The sequence below is a fragment of the Opisthorchis viverrini genome (assembly GCF_000715545.1).
Source record: "Opisthorchis viverrini unplaced genomic scaffold opera_v5_18, whole genome shotgun sequence".
Classification (NCBI taxonomy): domain Eukaryota; kingdom Metazoa; phylum Platyhelminthes; class Trematoda; order Opisthorchiida; family Opisthorchiidae; genus Opisthorchis; species Opisthorchis viverrini.
Window position 1 is genome coordinate 2,738,875 of NW_008751674.1, and position 19,614 is coordinate 2,758,488.

At 42.2% G+C, this 19,614-nt stretch overlaps 1 protein-coding gene across 1 annotated transcript; it reads left to right on the forward strand.

Annotated features, from left to right (window-relative positions):
• Positions 1-5,663: 5,663 nt before the first annotated feature.
• Positions 5,664-15,466, forward strand: T265_12836 (hypothetical protein; the record flags this gene model as incomplete). The annotated part of the gene is made up of 4 exons (XM_009165797.1): positions 5,664-5,736; positions 8,400-8,480; positions 8,527-8,586; positions 15,225-15,466. Coding segments are annotated over 4 exons (408 nt in total), but the record flags the coding sequence as incomplete, so codon positions are not given.
• Positions 15,467-19,614: the final 4,148 nt, after the last annotated feature.

The window sequence follows — 19,614 nt, forward strand, 5'->3', positions numbered from 1 at the left end:
GACAAAGTAACCGCCGTTTTCAACGCTATAGTCAGCGTCTGAAAATGTGTTTCTTTCACTAATAGATTGTAGATCTTAGACTGCCATCCTGTCACTTGATAAATGTGCCGGTTGCTTATCATATGATTTTGATCAAGCCCTTGTGCCTATAAACTTCACACCAGGATATTACTTTTGCACTGGTCCATGATGTGCGGTTGCAGGTCGACTCCCCTAACGGGAAGCACAAATTGCAAAATACTATTACCACAGTGTTTCAACTCTAGTAAGGCTTCTTCACAAACCTTAATGCTGAGACGTCACCGCGGTTGGGTTGTGTTTTCTATGATTTTATGGACTTGGATTAAACATCTCAGATCCACTTTTGACGGACTTGCACAAAAAACGCAACGTAGGACATGCTTTTAATGGATCTCTGAAACAAGGATGGCCAGACACTGGAAAATGGTGAACGGATAGGATGCTCGCGACTCGCATAGCGTGAAGAGCAGAATAACAAAATTCTACCATTAAAAACCGGCTTTTACTCACGGAACCAGGTTGTGGAATTCGTGTGGCCCATTTCCTCTTCTGGGTATCTTGATCACGACAGCTATTGGCCTAAAATGGTTCTAAACATTTCAGCACAATTTAAAATGCCGATGAAGTCGATCTGTCTAAATGAATCCTTTGCAGATTGAGTATCCGATTGCTTAATTTACTGCAAACACCGGTTTTAACACAAACCTTATTAAGTGGACGTCATCCATGACTTTCCATTATTCTCCAATTTCAAGTTGAACAGTCCATTGGTGTCAGTGGCAAATTTAACTGAACCACACTTTCTTTTCTCCATATGCAGGAAATTATTTTGTCACTTACGAGGATAATGAGGTTGTTAGATCACTAGATACTAAGCCTACCCTAAAATTGACGAGACCGGTGGCAGGCTGTCAACAAATGCATACACATGTTTGCTGCGTCAATAGGTACGCTTGGACGTCGCGATAATCACGGAGCGCATTCAGTTGAAGAATATCGTAAACGAAGGTCCAGCATTCGGGCCAACGCAACGATCATATTTCTGTAGAAGCCAACTCCTCTTTCGACTGGGCAAACGCTTAACCAAATCTACTAATCAATGTGCAGTCGCCCAGATTTCCCGACTACACACGAACACCCAGAGATATCTCTCTGCGTTGTGATCCATTTCGTAACAACTAATGCACTTGATGCAGTTAATTATAGAATTTATTACTTTACGCACGATAGGGCAAGAAAGCTGTCCGCTGCTGTAACCCAGTGTAACAACGCTAAGTGTCATTCCGCTGATGAAGTGCAGTTGCTGTCGGCTTACATTCAGAACTTACTCAACAGCATTTTATCCCGGACAAGTGGCAAGGAGCAGCACAAATATGGGATTGCCTCATTCCTTTTATTCATCTCCTCTGCTGCTACTAATGGGTCACAGATTTCAAGGACTTTTAACCTCGATATAGAATCCGCTCTAAATAAATTTGAGGTCTGATGGATTCCAAAAAATATCTATCCAGTTTTCCACGAATGATAACGGAAAAACCTTTGTCCAATATACTTAATTTTGTTAAAGATTCAAAGCCAAACCGACCGAGGTGCCAAGGCTAATCACACTCAATTTCACTGTGCCGTAGCTCTGAATTAAGTTCCGACATGGAAGTCATTGTAAAAAAATTGAAATTGAAAGTTTTGTCTACTTTTTGCTGTTTCTTTTTTTCAAATCTAGTTTTACCAAGTCCAGACGAGCGCAAAGTAGCGGACGAGAAAGGCAAGTTCTAGGTCGCTTGATCTGTCTGATATTGAAGTCTTTCCACTTTACTTTTATTCCGCTCAAAATTAGTTTGGTGTTCTATATACTGTGCAAAGCTTCCATCGCGTTTTTGAATTCTGTCTCAATAATAATTTTTAGTTTTGATGAAACAGTTTAAATTATTTCAGGGCATCACAAACTAATCTGGTACTCGGATATAGAATCGAAGCATTACACTCCGCACGAAGGTTTTCTCTTGATACTTGGATTACTACCAAAATAAATTCAGCATATTATCGTCTTATTCCAACAGTTTAGTTATATTGGATTATGACGTACGTAAGACCCTATCACGATGAGCAATACTGGCAACCGTTTGGGTGTAGAGAAGAGTCAGAAGGGCACTCGTCAAGTTTCTTTCAAGTGTTTGTAATGCTCTACAGGTATGCGTATAGGAGAGCGGCCACACTACAGTCACACTACGAAAAATTTATAAGTAGCTCAGTGGAAGGATAGACTTCACCTGATAAATGAAACTTCCATCTGAAAAGTCATTGCCCGAGGAGTCGTTAACGCGTGTGACCACGTGATGAGGATCCCGTGATTGAACGATGAGCAGCGCTATATCCTGTCTAAGTGCGAGTTAGCCACACTGCTGATCAGCCACCCGTGGCCGAACGGTGAAGTGTTCAAACTGCTAGCCAAGGGGTCGCGTGTTCGAGATTGTCCATGAGATGCGCACTGCTGATGATTCCCAGTAGGGACGGAACAGTTGTACATTGCTTCTCGGCTTCAATTGCAAGACGGAATCTCCACAGTGATATATATGAATTTGCTTGTAAACAGGATTCAGCCACAGATACACAGGATCCAACACACGCACACACGACTGATTAGCTACTTGTTCCCGAAATCCTGCTTGGAATTTTTCGCCGGATCTGATTGGTCCACAATGGATTCCCGTTTTCGTACTTCAGCTTTCTAATCCACCGATATGAACGTTGAGTGTGAAATTCTATGTTAAACAGATGAGCACGTAGAAAAATTCCTGGCGCGTGCTTGTGCTTTCGGAAGGACAAATGTGTGGCGTTCTAGCAGGAGTCCCATACAACGCCCGAACTCGGATTCAGGAAACGTAAGCTGTGGGCAGCGCTTCTGACAAATTTATCAACAAACTAAGATTTTGAAAACCACAAAAGGCGGACGCTCAAATGAGCCCTTTTTTATTTTCCAGTGGGGTAATTGGTTGAATAAAATGTTTTTTTTAACGACAAGGTCATGATCTGACAAATTTATCAACAAACTAAGATTTCCAAAACCTGAAATGATAGGACGCTCAAATGAGCCGTTGAGTATTTTCCAGTGGGGTGATTGGTTGGATACAATGTTTTTTCAACGACAAGGTCGTGACCAACAGCCTTCTATTTCTAGTCCAATTTTTATTGACGATATTTGTCCTATTAGGATGAATCACATTCGATCAGACGGCTAAGTGGACTGAGCTGTATTCATCCTGCGTTTTCAAACGTATTTGAAAGCGTATTGGTCGGTAAAATTCATCTCAATCCAAGAGGATAACTTCCGCTAGAAGTGCGGAATCGAAAAGCATGTTCTGAGCATGATTTGAATCTTTTATGTGTGGAATTTGAAGTCCCTTCACAGGGAAGGTCGGCAGCTCAACACTACCTCAATATTCGCCCTCTTCCTTGATAACATAGGTTAACAATGATGAGTTTACGGCACCCGTGTAGATAGCGAAAACTTTGATACTGAAAAGAGTATTGTTAGCTCGTGGTGTGACGAACTCGCCGATTCGTTCCATTAAGATTTTCAGCTAGGTTGCAGAATTTCATCCATCAATCAAGCTGACATCGTCAGTGCATTTTGAGTGGAAGATATGTCTAGTTTTTTGTACTAAAACCTCTGCATTCAGACCTTATCACAGAGAGCAACCAAATGAACATGGCGAACGCTTTGTGGGGAATTCAGCCGCCTAGACTTTCTTACTAGTTCATGATTGCTTAGTCCTCAATTTCACCTGTTGTAATAAACAGCCTACGAGTTTCTCGGAACAGAAGAAATTGTATCAGTCATGACGCCAAGTCCAAGAAGGACAATGGCATTACTTGCAATTCATCGCAAGCCGGTTGACAGCTACACCTGCCTGCTAACGAATTTGAGCTGGTCCCTTCTACACCAGCTTACTCTTTAGAGCCCCGAAAGAGTCAGTTTAATGCCCGAATATCAAGATTACTGTGCGTTTATTACTGTACATTTGTGTTTTGTGTCCGCATCCCTGGATTCTCCAGTTATCGGATACTTCTCTTGCCCGGTTGATCACGCCACCTGCGCAACCATACTTGTTTTCCGTTCCAACCGCAAGTGTTCTTGCTCGAGAAACTGTACTTTTACGGATCTAGATATTCATCTATATGTAAATGGCGTTTGAAATTCTGTGGTTGAGCTCTCTTTGTATCCTTCTATATTCCCATTGTTAGAAATAGACCTCTGAACTCTTCATTGATCGTCGCACTTTTGTGCAATTTTCTCACTATCAAGCGAGATGATACCGGTGTCTTTCCTGAGTGAAGTTAGTTTCGATGTCAACAAATAGATTCCTCCTAAATTTCCTGATAACGCATAGACGATGTCCTCTATGCTCGCAAGATGATCACAGTAGAAGGTGGTCACCAGCTGAACAACATAACCCAGCAAAACTTCCTCTGCTCCTCTCGTTGAGGGTCCTCCATTTGCACAATTCCTGTAGCCTAACTCCAGTTCAAGACAAGAGTTGAATGCGTTTATCGTGGGCCGACTAACACATCTTGGCCGAATCACCACATAGTGGTATTCACATGGAGGTGTGTTATCCTCAGTAGGCTACGCGTAGGCCGCTATCTTGCGTAAAGCACACAAAACTTGCTAACGGAAGCGTTTATTCTGCTGATCAACAATACCCTTGAAAGTTTCCAGTAAATAACGTATATATGACCTGTCGTACAATACAAGTGACCAAGTGGGGATAGCGTCGAAAGTACACGGTTTTAAGACTTGGGGTCACCCATCCCCTGATTGGAATTTGGCCAAAAGGGAAAACATTCAAACGAAAGGAAGAGCTTTGTAATCTGAGATATATGTCGTGCAGCGAAAATTGGCTTACTTCACAGTGATATATATTTTTTGCTTGTAAGGACGGCTTTTTTCTAGAAGAAATGCACTTTACTCTTGTACAACTAGTAGGATGAGGTGTCAGAAACATCTCTACATGCTTTTAATTTGTTATACTACTGACAAGCTTTGTGGACCTCTGGAAATTGCAATCCCTGTTGACTGGAAAGTTGGACTGTTTTATCTGGGAATCAGAAACTCACGGCTGTCAATCACTCCTTTTTCGTTTAAACTCGTTTCGGATCTGTTGAATCTCTACCTGTTATTTCTTTTTTATTTTGGTTTTTCTATCTCTTGCTGGCTACTCTGCCTCACCTCTGCCAAGTAGGTTACTTTCCTGGTAACATGCGATGTTGTTTTGTGGTTACAACCTAATATACACGTTTTACATGACCAGTTTAAACAGCCACACAGCTTTCCGCTGCCGACTAACTCACAGTCGTGCAATTATGCGAGTGTTCCCACCAAACAGGAAGTTCAGACAGACACCCAGCGCTGAACAAGTCATCTAGTCATGATGGATTGGTTCCCTGTTTGCCTTAAAACCCTATCAATCTGATAACTCACTGATACTCACTCGGCCTTGTGTCAAAGGCAAAAATTGCCAAGGAATAAATCCACTGACCGTTTGGTAAACCTCTCTGAAAAGAAGCACCTAATTATCCGTAAAAAATACCTATCCGGCTGTCTAGATCATTACGGAATCTTTCTATATGCTTCATTTACACAGCTTACAGTCCGTGTCCGCTGAACATTTGCAACTCTGGCAAATGTCTAATGATCAACAACCAACCAGTTTGTAGGTAAGTTTGGAACTGTGATAGTGTTCATTTGTTTAATTGGGTTAAGGCATTGATATCAACAATGTTGTCCTCATCGGCAGAATTAAACCTGTGTGACAAATGTGACTAATGAGACCTACGTATCACCTTGTTTTTGATCACGTGCCCCCTAACCCCTCGGAAAGTAAAAATCCGATGGGCACTTACTCCTACATAGATGAGTAAAATGATACCCTGCAGCTGTGGTTAACTCTTCGACCAACCGAAAAAAACAGATCACCGCAACCAGAAGACCCTCAGGACGGATATCGTAGCCATACTTCCACGGTGAAAGCGTTTGAGAAAGCGAAATAGAAACAGGGCTTCACTCTGGTGATGTGGTGATTAAGTGATTGGGCTAGCAAATCACAGAATTGCTTCGAATACGCTGACCGCAAGTGCCCTGATTGTGTGCACCAATACCTTTAGCCAAAAATCGAAGTCGTTCTGCAAAAAAAACCCACAGGGACAGTAGGTTAGGTAGAAGTCACACGCAATGCCGGATTGTGTTCTATAATAGAGTTGTTAAAACACAATTTGTTGAATCCTCTCAGCGCAAGGAAAATTGCCCCTCAGGTCAACTACGAAGATGTGTTGCGGTTCACCGCAATAAATTTGTTTATTTAAGTGGAAATACCTAGGCCATCTAGTGTAAATAAGGTCAGGGAATGTGGAAACATTTAAAGTAAAAAAAGTAGTATGGTCGAATACTATATTACGAGCTGACGTTTTGATTTCCGTGGAAAGACTTTTCCAAGGAATTCTAAAACCAGTTGAATCAAGTGCAGCGTCATTTGGGTCTAGTATCATGTATTACGATCGGTGTGACCCTTAGATCAGTTGTCAGTCCTATGGAAGAATCTCTGTGCTCGTCTACGCGTCATTGTGTGGGTCTGTTCGTTTTTGTGCCGGCAGTGATGCATCACTGTTGAAATTCACGCTCGGCATCAGGCAGCCTTCTCAGGTTTGCCGGAAGTTCAAGCCGGCTAGACGGGATTGTGACATCATCAATACCGCTGATTCAGTTTGGAGAACGATGTTCTGCTCTGTTGGCACGTGGGAATGAATGCTGAAAATTACCACTTGGTATACGGATCCTTCAGGGTTAAAAACAAGTTCAAAGAGCTTCAACTTACAAGTGAATAGTTGGCTCAACTTGACAAAACTGATAATATGTGTGGGATAATCCGATGCGGTGGAAGTACACTCGAACAGAGCAAGCCAATGCTGAATTCTACGGAATACACTCTGCTCAGAAAATAAAAAGGTTTATAAATTTTGTGCTGGCAAACTTGGCTGGGCGTCCAGGTTAGAAAGGAGCCATGTGATGTCTCACTTGCATCATTCGGGCGGGGGAAATGTACTAATTGAACTCATCCATACGTAGATAATTTACTGTACAACAGTCGCGTTTCATATTTCAAACGTTCAATTTTTGGACAAGCAATTAGGTCAGACAGAAACTAACTGATTAGCACAACCAAATATTCAAAAGAAAAACCTCTGGTTTAGCCATCTGACGAATTGTGAAGTCAATCGGACCTGTGGAAAATTTTCAGTTGTGAAGTGAGACGAATCTATACTGAAAAAAGAAGGAGGACTGTACAGCTGTTTCATCACCCTTATTGAGAATAATTAGCGTTGGGCTTCTCAAGAAATTTAATCAGTTTCCGAATCTGTGTCCTAACTAGTGGTTCGATCAGTTAACCGACCACGTGACCGACAGATTGTTGAATAAAGCCCTTTAGATGAACGATTCTTGTGAGTTGAATTTGGAGTTGTAGGTTGAATTGTGGGTTAACCAACGGGAATTATTTTGTGTCGGTTAGGAAACTGCGGCTGAATCAGTTATCAGGCTCACCGAAATCCGTAATTCACATACCGAAGGCAAAATATTTCATGTCACTTGGGCGCATTTTTCAGTTAGCTGTTTGGACGGTGTTAATGTGCCCAACTGACAGCTGATTGTAAGCAAGGCTAGGAAGAATAACATATTTCTGTCAGTTGCTTGGCCAAAAAATGTCATACCGATTAGGGACAGAAAGACCGGACCGCTATAGGCCTTGCCAAACGTCCGTCTGTCGACTGAGTTGGCTAACCGTTCGCGCTCTTACCGCCGTCTGAGCATTTTAATGTCCTGTCCAATTAAGACATCATACTTCATCGAGGCACGCGAAATCAATTATCGGACTGGCGGTAATCAGATAATTTCTTAGCCAAACCTATGTGTCTAGAATTGAGACGGGTCCTCTCTGATCTGTGTGCTCAACCCCGTTGCCCTATGTCGGTAGCCACCTAACACCTGAGGAATGGCCTCAAAATCTATATTTGAGGGTGAAACACAGCTGCGCTATCATCAAGGACATGATCTACTTCCCGCACAGTTCATGAAGTGTATGTTTATCCACAATAAGGATTGGGGTGGTACTAGGTTTGTGGACAAATTTCCGTCTATTATTCGTAACTCGCTTGGCATCAAATCTAAGAAACAGTTGTTGAGGTTCCGGATAGGGGACTATGAGTCACGCGTAGGTCTGATGATCACAAGGTAGAGTTGGGTTAAAATATCTACTGTGATACATACATAAAAATGGGTAAAATGTTACAATAAACCGCGATTTTTTACGCTTGTCGCGTCAAAAAAGGTGCAAGTCTATCACTGATCTGTGCAGTGACGTGAAAGTCCGCACGCCAGACAACGGCGAGCAGAACGTTGATTCGGTAGTGTAGGTGGCCTCGGTCGTGCCTTCCGAGGCCAGTCTAATGATTCAGTTTGGCATTGCGGCACTCGGAACTCACGGCTGAGCAAGTCAGGGCATGCTCACCAGACGGGTAAGTAGGTCAGTTAAGCACAATCACACACATGCTAATATAGCATCGTCGGAAGGGGCTACCCTAAACGCAGGTGAATGGCGAGTGCGAGTCAGCAAATCAAATGGACTTCAAAAGTACATGGGGAGATTAATCAAATAAAGGGGAGAGTTTTCATGTCAAGCTCCTTGATGCAGCGCATACCTACCTGTCTGACGCGTTGGTAATGTCGCTTTTTAATATAACAGTTTAGCTACCATCCCACGGGCATTCAGGTTTTTTGGAACGAAAATTTTGAGTCCTCTGCAAAGTTTGTTAGATGTGCGCCTAACATGACTGTTTGATGGGTCACAAAAATTTGCTGAATACGAAAGGCACAGTCGTATGCCTTCCAATCTTCATTATGAAATGGCAATATCCTGAATTTTGACCGTTTGTATGCTTATCTGGATAGGCCGATATACGTGTTTCTACGACAGTGCAGTACCAATGTTCCCTTTTGTTGTTGATGATTACGGTGATGCAGGTGCATTTATGGATGTTAAACGCTTTGAAAAAAGACACCTGAAAGTCGATTAGCAGTTCATACCTCTGCCTGAGGGAATGTCCTTTGAATGCCATCGTTTGGGTACCACTAAAGCATAGCATGTGACCAGTTGCTTATCATCACTCACGCAGAGGTTTACATCACAGATGACCTTAAGTCCTGATTCGCGCTCTTAATCTTCCTGCTCCCCGTCCAATCAAATTGGAACATGCGAAGCCGATTGTCAGTTTGCGGCGAACCTCCGCGACTCTGATCGCTGCTCACACTCGTTGAAACTGTCAGCTCGGAGAAGCTAAGTTTTTAAACGTATGTACAACGCATTGGTAACTGCAACACAAAATTAGCGTTCCTACTCTCATTTTGTCTCAATCATCGAAGACATACTCAGGCTGTTGCTATCACAAGATTTACGATTATTTTGATCAGAGGTGCAAATGGAATTCTTATACTCCAAAAATGTTAGCTGAGGGCAGTGGAGAAGCACCTAGTACATGAATCCTTGGGGACAAGTTTAGCCATTTGTCGTCCCATATTGAATCCACAAGACCAAACCGGTAAAAAAATGGTAAATTTGGTTGTTTGTCTGAAACTGTATTCCCAAACTTTCATATGGGGAGAAGCTAAATGTCATGGTTAATCTATTCGGCGGACACTTCAGGCGACAAATGTTCCCTTGTTTCTAAATACCAAATTTGCTCCCTAACATGGACCACAAAAAACCTGATTCCACAGAGTAGATGCTTTATTGCTTATTGCTGCGAATTCCAACAAAATCATGTGTAACATGCCGATTTGAACGATCCTCTTTTACGCAAACTTGACCCCCAAACTAAAGTTGCACTTTCAGATCAGTTTGAAGCCATCTTTTAGGATTTTTCGAAAATATAGCTTGGGAACGGGTTATTTTTCTGATTCCAAGGGATCACTTGTCGATCAGATCTTACTTGAGGGCTTGGTGTTTGGCTGAAACAACATGCATTCCCCTCCGTTCCGCTGGATAGTTAAGAAGTCCTCGTTATTCCATTATTTACACACTAGTTCGCGGTTAGGATGTCAAGAAAACTGGAAGATTTCCAACACCCGAAGATCCTAGCACTAAGAGTGCAAGTGACTTTGGTTTACAGATGTGCTACTCACCAAATATGGGCAGTAAGGTGCCACAGTCCGCGTGAGGAGAAATGCATCACATACTCGCTGCTGGTTCAGAGAATAAAAACACAGTATCCAAGGTTATAACGAAGTCTCTGTTGGTGTTAGGTTAGATGATATACTGATTGCTGAACTCAGGAGTTTCATGCTGGGTGCCTTTCTGCCAGGTAGGGTTACATTAACGATGCCTAGGGGGTGTAGATCAACCTTCAAAAGTCGGTTTTAGATCCATCTATACTTTCCGTGACTCCAACGATGTGTTGAAACAGTCCCGGTCGTGTGGTTTTTTACAACCGGATCCCAGCGGCCATGTTGTTTAGTCAGACTGAGAAGCGGAAACTGGTAACCATCAAAATGCCACGCATTATTCCAGACTGACGTGGCAGTGTAGGTTCTAATCTCAACCGATCTTTGGAGTGGAAACTCAACTGAACCAAGGCTGGGGAGGGAAATCAACCAAGACACCATAGCACATCGAAAGTCCAAACAGCGGGAGCGCGAAGAAAAACAATGGCAGGATTGTGAACGCGTTTACTCGAATATAACAATGTGTTCTGTTTATTCAACTTCCCAACTTTTGATCTATCCCTGTGACATGAAGCACAGTGCGCTGGTATTGGGACAGCTGGCTATACACCCTGTTGGTCATCCCACAAACACCTCCGCCAAACCTCACTGTTCTGCCACATCGTCAGACATGTCCTGCTGGTTCTGGGCGACGTGGTATGATGGTAAACCAAACGATACTTAATGGGCCAATATCAAACCGACTGCAAAACATCCCAGTTCAACAATCGCCTTTTGTAAATCCATGGTAGTCTAAAGTGGATTGGCGCAATTGGTTTTCGCACTTTTTCCCTTCTTACGTCAACACCAATTTGGTATCCCTCACATAGACCACAAATAGTGTTGTACCAGCAGTCGCTGAATTTTCCTCTCCCCACCAACCCACGCCCATTTTGGATTCAGTTAATATACTTAATTGAGCGCTCGAGAACCAAGATGCCTATTGACTTTCCTCATCAGCGGATTAAACCGAGTGAACTATGGATAGACGGGGGTTAGTAGTATCACATTTTACACACGGTGTTGTCAGAAATGAGCAAGCTGGCATGATAGCACGATTCGTACACAAGGCGAAGACAACCGTAAAGAAGTAGAAACCAGCTATTTATTAATAACCGAACTTTTGGTGATTTAGTGTTTTTACCGGTCGATCATATGTGTTACATACATGTGCATTGATCCACTCAGTCCAAACGTCTCAGCCTCAACAGTGCGCCAATACTCTAATCGATGAAACTTTCTTGGTGAACGCTGCTCAGGGCGATCAATGACTCTGTAATAGACAGGAGGATATCCACATGCGACTCAAATGTCAGTGTAAGCAATAATGTCAATTAGTCGAAATATGGGTTACTCAGGTGTGTTTACTGGTGGTTGACCAGATGGCAATTGATCTGTTTGCTGAGTTTGGCAGTTGGCTTGCAGCCCTTTCGTCCCAGTCGAGGAGACATCGTCATTGAGCAGTTGAATGAGTGCTTCCTCTGTGCCCAGCTGCGTTTACATAGTTTTTGAAGAGTATTTGATATCATGTCATGTGATTGGCTAGTTAATATATATCTTATGTTGCATTATTATTGCACCGACCGTGATTTTTGCTGCGTCGTGGTCTGTATGCCCTCATCCCACTGGTTTGTTGGATGGCTGCTTTAGGGTGCTTCAGGTCTGCTTGCAATTGGTCAGTTCCCGGTTAGTGTTGTGTTCTTCCTTCTTTGAATCTGGTTGGTTGTGACGGCGGCTTCTATTTTTGGTAGTTTCCCTGTCTCAGTCTGATTGTTTGTTTGTTGTTACTTTATCCGCATCTGCGTTCTGTAGTTCCGTAATTCTTTTGTTTGCAGTGGCCGACAGACTGGATGAATTTTGATGTCTTTGTTGATGGCGTTTTCAGTGGAGTGCCATGCTTCTATGATTTCACGTTCTTTCTTAGTTCTTTCTCCGGAAAATAATACGTCTAGAGACAATTCCACGAACGATCATTTTGAAGAAAGGTAGAGGCAGATAGCCAGAGGTTGGACGAAACCCATTTCGAATCCTTTGAGGAGTGATGGAATTTGTAGGGAATGAATAGGAATATGGGGAATATTTGGATATGAAGTTTATAGGAGGAGTGATGGAATTTGTAGGGAATGAATAGGAATATGGGGAATATTTGGATATGGAAGTTTATAGCGACTCTTTACTTGTTGCAATTCCCGCAGCGTTCTACGGTGAGGTACACACTGATTTTCTGAAAATATACCTTGCAAAATGGTGTAACAAAGTCCTTCATTGTCACTTCTCATTGATTTCTTTTAGGTATTCCTAAATGCTGTCGGTGCATGCCGTTACATCAACCCGCCGTAGCTCCACGGCCGCACAGCTTAGAATTTGACACTAAAACGAACAATAACTGGCATTAGACTGGTAAAGCAATCAACAATAATTCATAGTTAGTTATGGTTAAGTAGCCTGGAGATGAGATGGATAAATAGTTCTAAATTTGCAATTTTTGGATTTTGCGGACATGATGGGTAACTTTGCATCTGTTATCTCGAGAAATGAATCATACCGGGTCGAGCTCAAATAAGTATGGATGCATACACGATTGTTTGACTGGTGTACCTTTCGAACATACATAGATTACCGGTTTTCGTTTGTCTATACACAGTGTCCAAGTAAGTAAGAGCATCTCAAGATTGACAGGGAGATATAACTAACAAAGAGCTCGTTGGTTTACGGGGAATGAATGCAAGTCACTGGTCGAACAATCGGTTTTTGTGGGGATAAGACAGCATAAGCTTTGAAAACTATGTGATTCTTTTTGAATTCACAAAGTTCATCAAAGTTCTGCGTCACAGGATGAGATATACTTATGAGGAGATGAAACGTTTCGAAACAGTACAAATTGTAGGAGAAAGCTTCAGAGAGTCTTATGGGGATAAAACTCAACTGAACCATTGATTCCTCAAAAGTACAACCGATTTTACATTGACTTCCATCATAATACTTCATAATCGACGAAAAATAGAGTGAAACCTTCATAGACGAGCAAGCCGTCTGCACGTCTTTGGAAATATCTAGAAAGGAAATGTATCTGATCTACCAATTGGCCCTTCAAAATCACTTACGTGTATTGAAAGTAGCCAGCCCGGATTTCCTTCAAGCAAATCAGAGGTTCAGTTAGGGATAGTCTCTAACAGGTACAGCCTCTGCTATTCTGTGTGAATATATTGGTATTTTTCATTCAACTTGGTCGAGAAAACTTGAGAAATAAGCCGCTCACATGTGCTTATCCGATGAGTAAACAACGTTCTAATACCGTAGCCAGAAGTAAATGAGAGTCTTATTATGCGAATTGGGTAACATGTCAACGGGGCGGGATGGGTGGTTTTCTTTCGGAACATTACTTCCATTGTTCCTGATCAAATATACCCCGTCGTAATAAATTAAATACAGATGATCAAACTTTATGGGCACGACTCACCCAACTATGTCGTAAATTTCGCCTCTAAGTTCTTTTCAAAGATGGAGTTTACTCTCGGCATTTAGTTGTTTACTTTGTTTAACAAGCAAACATCTTCAGGTATGCGCTTTTTGTGCATGAAGCCGTTTGCACTCAGCTGAGAATTCCACTGCAATTTTCGGACTTGTTGTTGCGAATTTGTGAAGACCGCGCGTACTTCGTTTAGTCTCGGTGGCCTAGGATAACACTGGGAGAACGGATGCTATCGCCTCTAATGCGCAGGCCCCTTCAACAGGCATGGTCAAGGAAATACAAGAGGAGCAAATAGTCCAGTGCACAACGGCTAAAACGCTTTTATTTGCTGCGGTTTTCGTCGGCGGTTCTCAGCTTACCGAGTTAACCTGAATGGCTACTTTCTTAGCGAAATAAACGCATCCGCAAACCGATTTGGTTTTGACGAAAGACCTACCTGAGATCCAGTTGAATCCCTCGTTCACGGTATTTTTGGTTTCAAGTAGAACGGAGACTCAGGGACTGGGCCTACCTGATGGGCTGCTTGGAAATCGAAACCGGTTATGTGCTGTCGATGAGTTTTCAGCAACTTTATGCGTAGTGTATTACGTAGATCTCACGTTGAATCCCTCGTTCACGGTATTTTTGGTTTCAAGTAGAACGGAGACTCAGGGACTGGGCCTACCTGATGGGCTGCTTGGAAATCGAAACCGGTTATGTGCTGTCGATGAGTTTTCAGCAACTTTATGCGTAGTGTATTACGTCCATAGATCTCACTTTCTCTTATTTTCTGGCGAGGCCAATCTATGTTGGGAGGCCAAGAAACACTGTACAGATGTTTATTGCGATTGATCAACAGGTTCGTGAACTAGCATTGGTTTAAGCTACTGGACAGCTGTTTGTTTACCTTTTGACATTTGAATGATGTTAATTTATTCGAGTCAGTCAAGTGCCTTTACGGGGTTTAACAACATTGAAATCATACAAAACGTTGTGGGACAAGACACTTTGGAACTTGTCGATGTCACAGTAAACATCCGCTTGCACCCTTCAGTCGATAGGTCATCTAGCTTGGGTTGGTCTCCTATCAGGAACCGCAAAACAAGCGCTTGAAATATCGGAAGGTAGTTGATGCCTTTCAAATAGCCTGCTGACCAAAATGAACGATGGCCACGTGGGGTGATAAGCCTTACTGTCTCAGGTTACAACCCGGTTGTGATCCTTTCCAAGGATCCATTCCTTCTGTGGGCGAGAAATCGAGGTGAGGAACGACTAATATGCCCCGTTCAATAAGGTATTTCATTGATTTTAGCAGCCCTGTGCTATTATCCCAACTGAAACAATAGCTTTAAAAAAAACGGAAGCATTCCCCGACACACCAACTGTCTTTTCATTTTCCTCTGGAGTGTCTGAACATTCCTAATAATATTTTTTACTAATATTTAGATGCCCACCGACCCATTCCGGCCCGAGATGTTTACAAGAAAATCTTCCAGAACCATCGTCTGCGGTGCCAATGATTCTGGTGACTCCTTCTCAGGACGCCACCACCGGAGAGGAAGATTTCATATTGGATCAATCTCACATTGGCGCAAACATACGTATGAAGTCGGCGCCGGAAGGAACCGACAAATGCCATCTGCCGGAATTTCAGCATTCCTCTGGTAAGTTTTGTGCGTCACTGGAATAGAACGGACAAATTAAGTCTGCTTGAAAAAACAAAACTTTCTAGTCTCTCTGCCAGTGACCCCACTAGAATAGCAGTCATATTCTTGGATACTGTACCCCCAAACTTCTCTTTCAGCCGTGAAGCAATGCACCATCTCCGTGATTTTATCCCTCTACGAGAAACAAGTACGTAGGCTACCAAAGTTCAGTATAGTTGGCCATAGTTGAGTCATCTAGTTACCCATCTCCATGAGCAGAAGCACACATGGAAAAAGGCTGCCTCGATTAATGATATGGATGAACAAAACGAGGCTATTTTGTGCATTCCTCCCACAAATGTGTGCCACCCGAGTTGGCCTGTATCATTCGCCTGGCGAGAAGGATTGCTTTATTGGGTGTGAGACCTGGATTCTTTTGGAATGAAAAAACACTCGCGCCAGAATATAAATTTTGCTTCTTGAATCCAGCAGAGACAATAACGTTTCAGAAGCTTTAGGACGCACGTGGGCTCAAAATTAAACTTCCAAACAAGTTGATGTACCTATCAGATTCTCAGGAATAGGCCGGTCACATGAGTCCGATCGGGGTAAAACCGGTAGTGGGCTGTCTGTTGATACTGATCAGTCGTCTCACTCTAGTCATATCAGACAACCTCGAGATGCAATTGCGATGCTGCATGCGTGCTATATCTTATGCGAAGGAACTTCTCTGTTGCAGGAAGACTAAGATTCATTTAAGCGCTCCAACCCGAACACTGCATTGTTTGATATTCAGGTTGGCGGAAAACTAAAACACATGCACCGATTTGCGGCTTGTTTTGTTCTCAGTAAATGTTGAATCAGATAGTGACAGAGTAAGACTGAAGTTGTTTGATGCCTGGTGAATGTTTATACTGGACTTACCTTTCTCTCGCACTAAAACTGGGGAGTTTTCAAGGTCCCGTAACCGCTTTTTTACTTGTATAACATGCTGCATGACCGACGCTTCATCCAGAAGCAAGGGCAGGCTCAGACTTATTATTGAGTTGCCGACGATTGAAGACAGTGTAGTAGTAACCCTCTATTATCAGATATTTTATGGATCAGATATTTTATGGCATAATATTTTAAAGGACTCAGTCGATCATCGCCGCGCAACAAGCCATTTGTAGGTTTTTGGTCATCAAGCACTGGGCACCAAAGAATCGTTCAATCACATTCGCAGTCTCGCGAATCATTCATCATAGGAAATTCTTTTTTGACAACAAGACTGGGATATCAGCTGTGTCAACAGCATTTTTTTCCCGGACTAAACAAGGTCTCGCTCACTCACACCTCTTGCTCCATACAAAAGTGACAGACTACGATTAGTGTACGCACAGCTATAGTACAACAATAATCTCGGAATTTTACAAGATGATCATGATATTTGTACAAGGCTGACGACCCAGTTCATGGTGTCTGACATCATATGGCAGTTGGTCTTTTCAGGATATCGTTTGCATTCCAGGATACAAATAGTGTGATGCAAATGAGAATTCCCACTACGCTATCGACAGCATTTACTGTTCTAACAATTTCATTTTGGACAAAAACGTACTTTGTTCTACAAAATTAATTACCTTAAATTGAAACGACCGTGAGCATCTGGAAATTTTTAAGCACAGCAGTTTCTGTATGTTGGAAAAATATTGTATGGTTTCACTTCAGAAAGCCCAATGTGGTATACATATATCACTTATAAAGCGACAGTTAGCCTCCTTGTGTTGGGTCGTTCGAATTAAACTGTTGATTTTCCTTCTGCTTACACGAAACATGCATTCTTAACTGCATGTGAGGAAACCAGAAAGATTTTGTCACCCAGCAATAGGCATCTTTTATCTACACTCACGAAATGCATCTACTGGACTCCATGATATAACAGTCTATTAACCTCATCAGATATTTCCGTAAATTCCGATTACTAAATAATTGGAACAAACAAATTATCATGTGCTTTCCAAAAAACGGGAAGTAATGGCGAACTACGTGTCTTATCGGGTGTTACGTTATCGTTGTATACAAAGAAACAGTAGTAAAAAAGTTTGAAGTTCGCTGTGAAACGCGGAAGAAACACCAAGTGTTTTGCCAGAGGATTCACTTAAGGCACAACGCAGCCAATTTAAGTTTTTTGAATGTAAATGCTAGCTCAAAAGTACATAGCTTGGTGGGCTCGTATGAAAAGGATAGTGTGTTAAGTTGAACGTTCAAGACAGTGGAAGGTTGAGGGCTAGTCCGGAAACAAAGGTCTGACCGCTGGTTAAAAAAACATGTTGCACAAGTAGCAAGAAAATTGAACTAATGGAATCACCTTTTATGATCTAACTGGAGATTCTCTTGTTGCACTTCTACATTATCATTTCAAAGGAATTAAGTTATCTTGAGCCGCCTGGCTTGTAAAGACAGATAAGCCTAGCGTTTCTGGAAACTTTCGTAGAAAGGCCAGTTTTCCTGTGCGGGTTAGAAACGTCAGCACGGAGAGTGATTAGAACGGTTCCACATTATCTCAAATCGACTACTGATAACTTGGAATGTTTCACTCCACATTTTTTGTAGTTTGAGCTGAACTTGTTCTGTGCGCTTACCGCCAAGCCGAACAGAGACAGGATCGTTCTCATCGTTCTCATACATTGCAAACAAATTTGTGGCTCCCATGGTTAGTAGTCTGGAGAATCTGTCGTGGTTCTGGCGGTGGCCAATGGATATTTACCACAAAGTGACACCTACAAATTAGGATTATACAAATACGCCCCTACGAGTCATGATGAAGGTGATATACTTGAAATCGTATCCAAATGCATTACTTCGCATCACTAAACACCAAGTTTCACCTTATGACAAGTAATTTCTTGATCTTGAAAGGAGGTGCTTACCACAATGTGTTCGCTTTTTCTTCCCAAGCCATGTGTTTCTACCTAGGCTCTGCGTATGTACATTTGTTCACATTGCCACTTTGGTTCGCCACCTTTTCTCACAGAATGTACACAGATAAACAGTCATTTATATGCATTCGTCGGTGCCGCCGTTGCGTGCTCGTTGGTAATTCTACTTTTGGGCTCGTGCCTCGGCTACATTCGGTAAGTGATCTTCCGCCCCTACCCCAGAATTATGCACACAATTTGGCACTTGAAACGAACTACTATTCTGTTAAAAGTAGCAAAGTACACAACGCAAAATAACTGTTATACAGCTCTTCAAAGATGGCGTTTTAACACGTGGTTGAACGATTGGAATTTCGTCCCGTAACATAGCTCATCTAAGTGAGTTGATGCAGTAAAATTGATTTAAAGTTTCGCAGAGCCAGTGCTCAAAATTGACGTTCGGCCAGTCATATGAGTTGAGTTTCGTAACAAAACTCACAAATTTCCCCCACACATAGTGCAAGAGTTTCGATTTACAATGTATACAACAGAAATATTACTTCTAGCTATCGCTGCACAATCAGTTAAAAGCCTATTTTCTAAGGTTGTCCCACACGTTCGCCATAGACACACTGAGTCCAAAGTTCTCCAAACGTTTCCGTTAGGGGAAGTATTTTGTATAGACATCAATTCGATTCATGCTCAATAGCTTTCCACCGAGAAAATGCGCTGGTGCATGTCCACATCTAGCTGAGTAGCCTAGTTGTTACCCGTAATCCTTAGATACGTTCAACATGCATGAATTTCTTACTATAAGGCAGTAACAGTGAGGGCTTTTACTTCAGTCAGTCATGGAGCGAAGTGAACAAACAAACTGGCTTACACGGACTGGAGTAGCTGTAGAGTGATAGAAAACACAGTCGGTCGATTATTAAAACAACTCTTCTCTGTGCGGTACAGATGAAACGTTTGTATTGCGTTATTGTTGAATCGCTGTGATGATATATATATATATATATGCATATATATATATATATATGAATTACTATCAAGTACTTTGCTGTGGACATTCAAACACACATGCGAATGAAAGCAATTTGTCAAAACATTGACCCAGTCCGAAATGAACACTACCACTTACGCAACCTTTTATTTTGCAGTCGAAGGAAACTTTTGGGTCATCGGATGTCTGCCGTTGAGACGAAAAGGGCATCTGGATATTCCGTAAGTAAATTGCACCATGATAAAATCTTTCAAAAAACCTTGAGTTCGTCAAATTGTTTCGTCAGT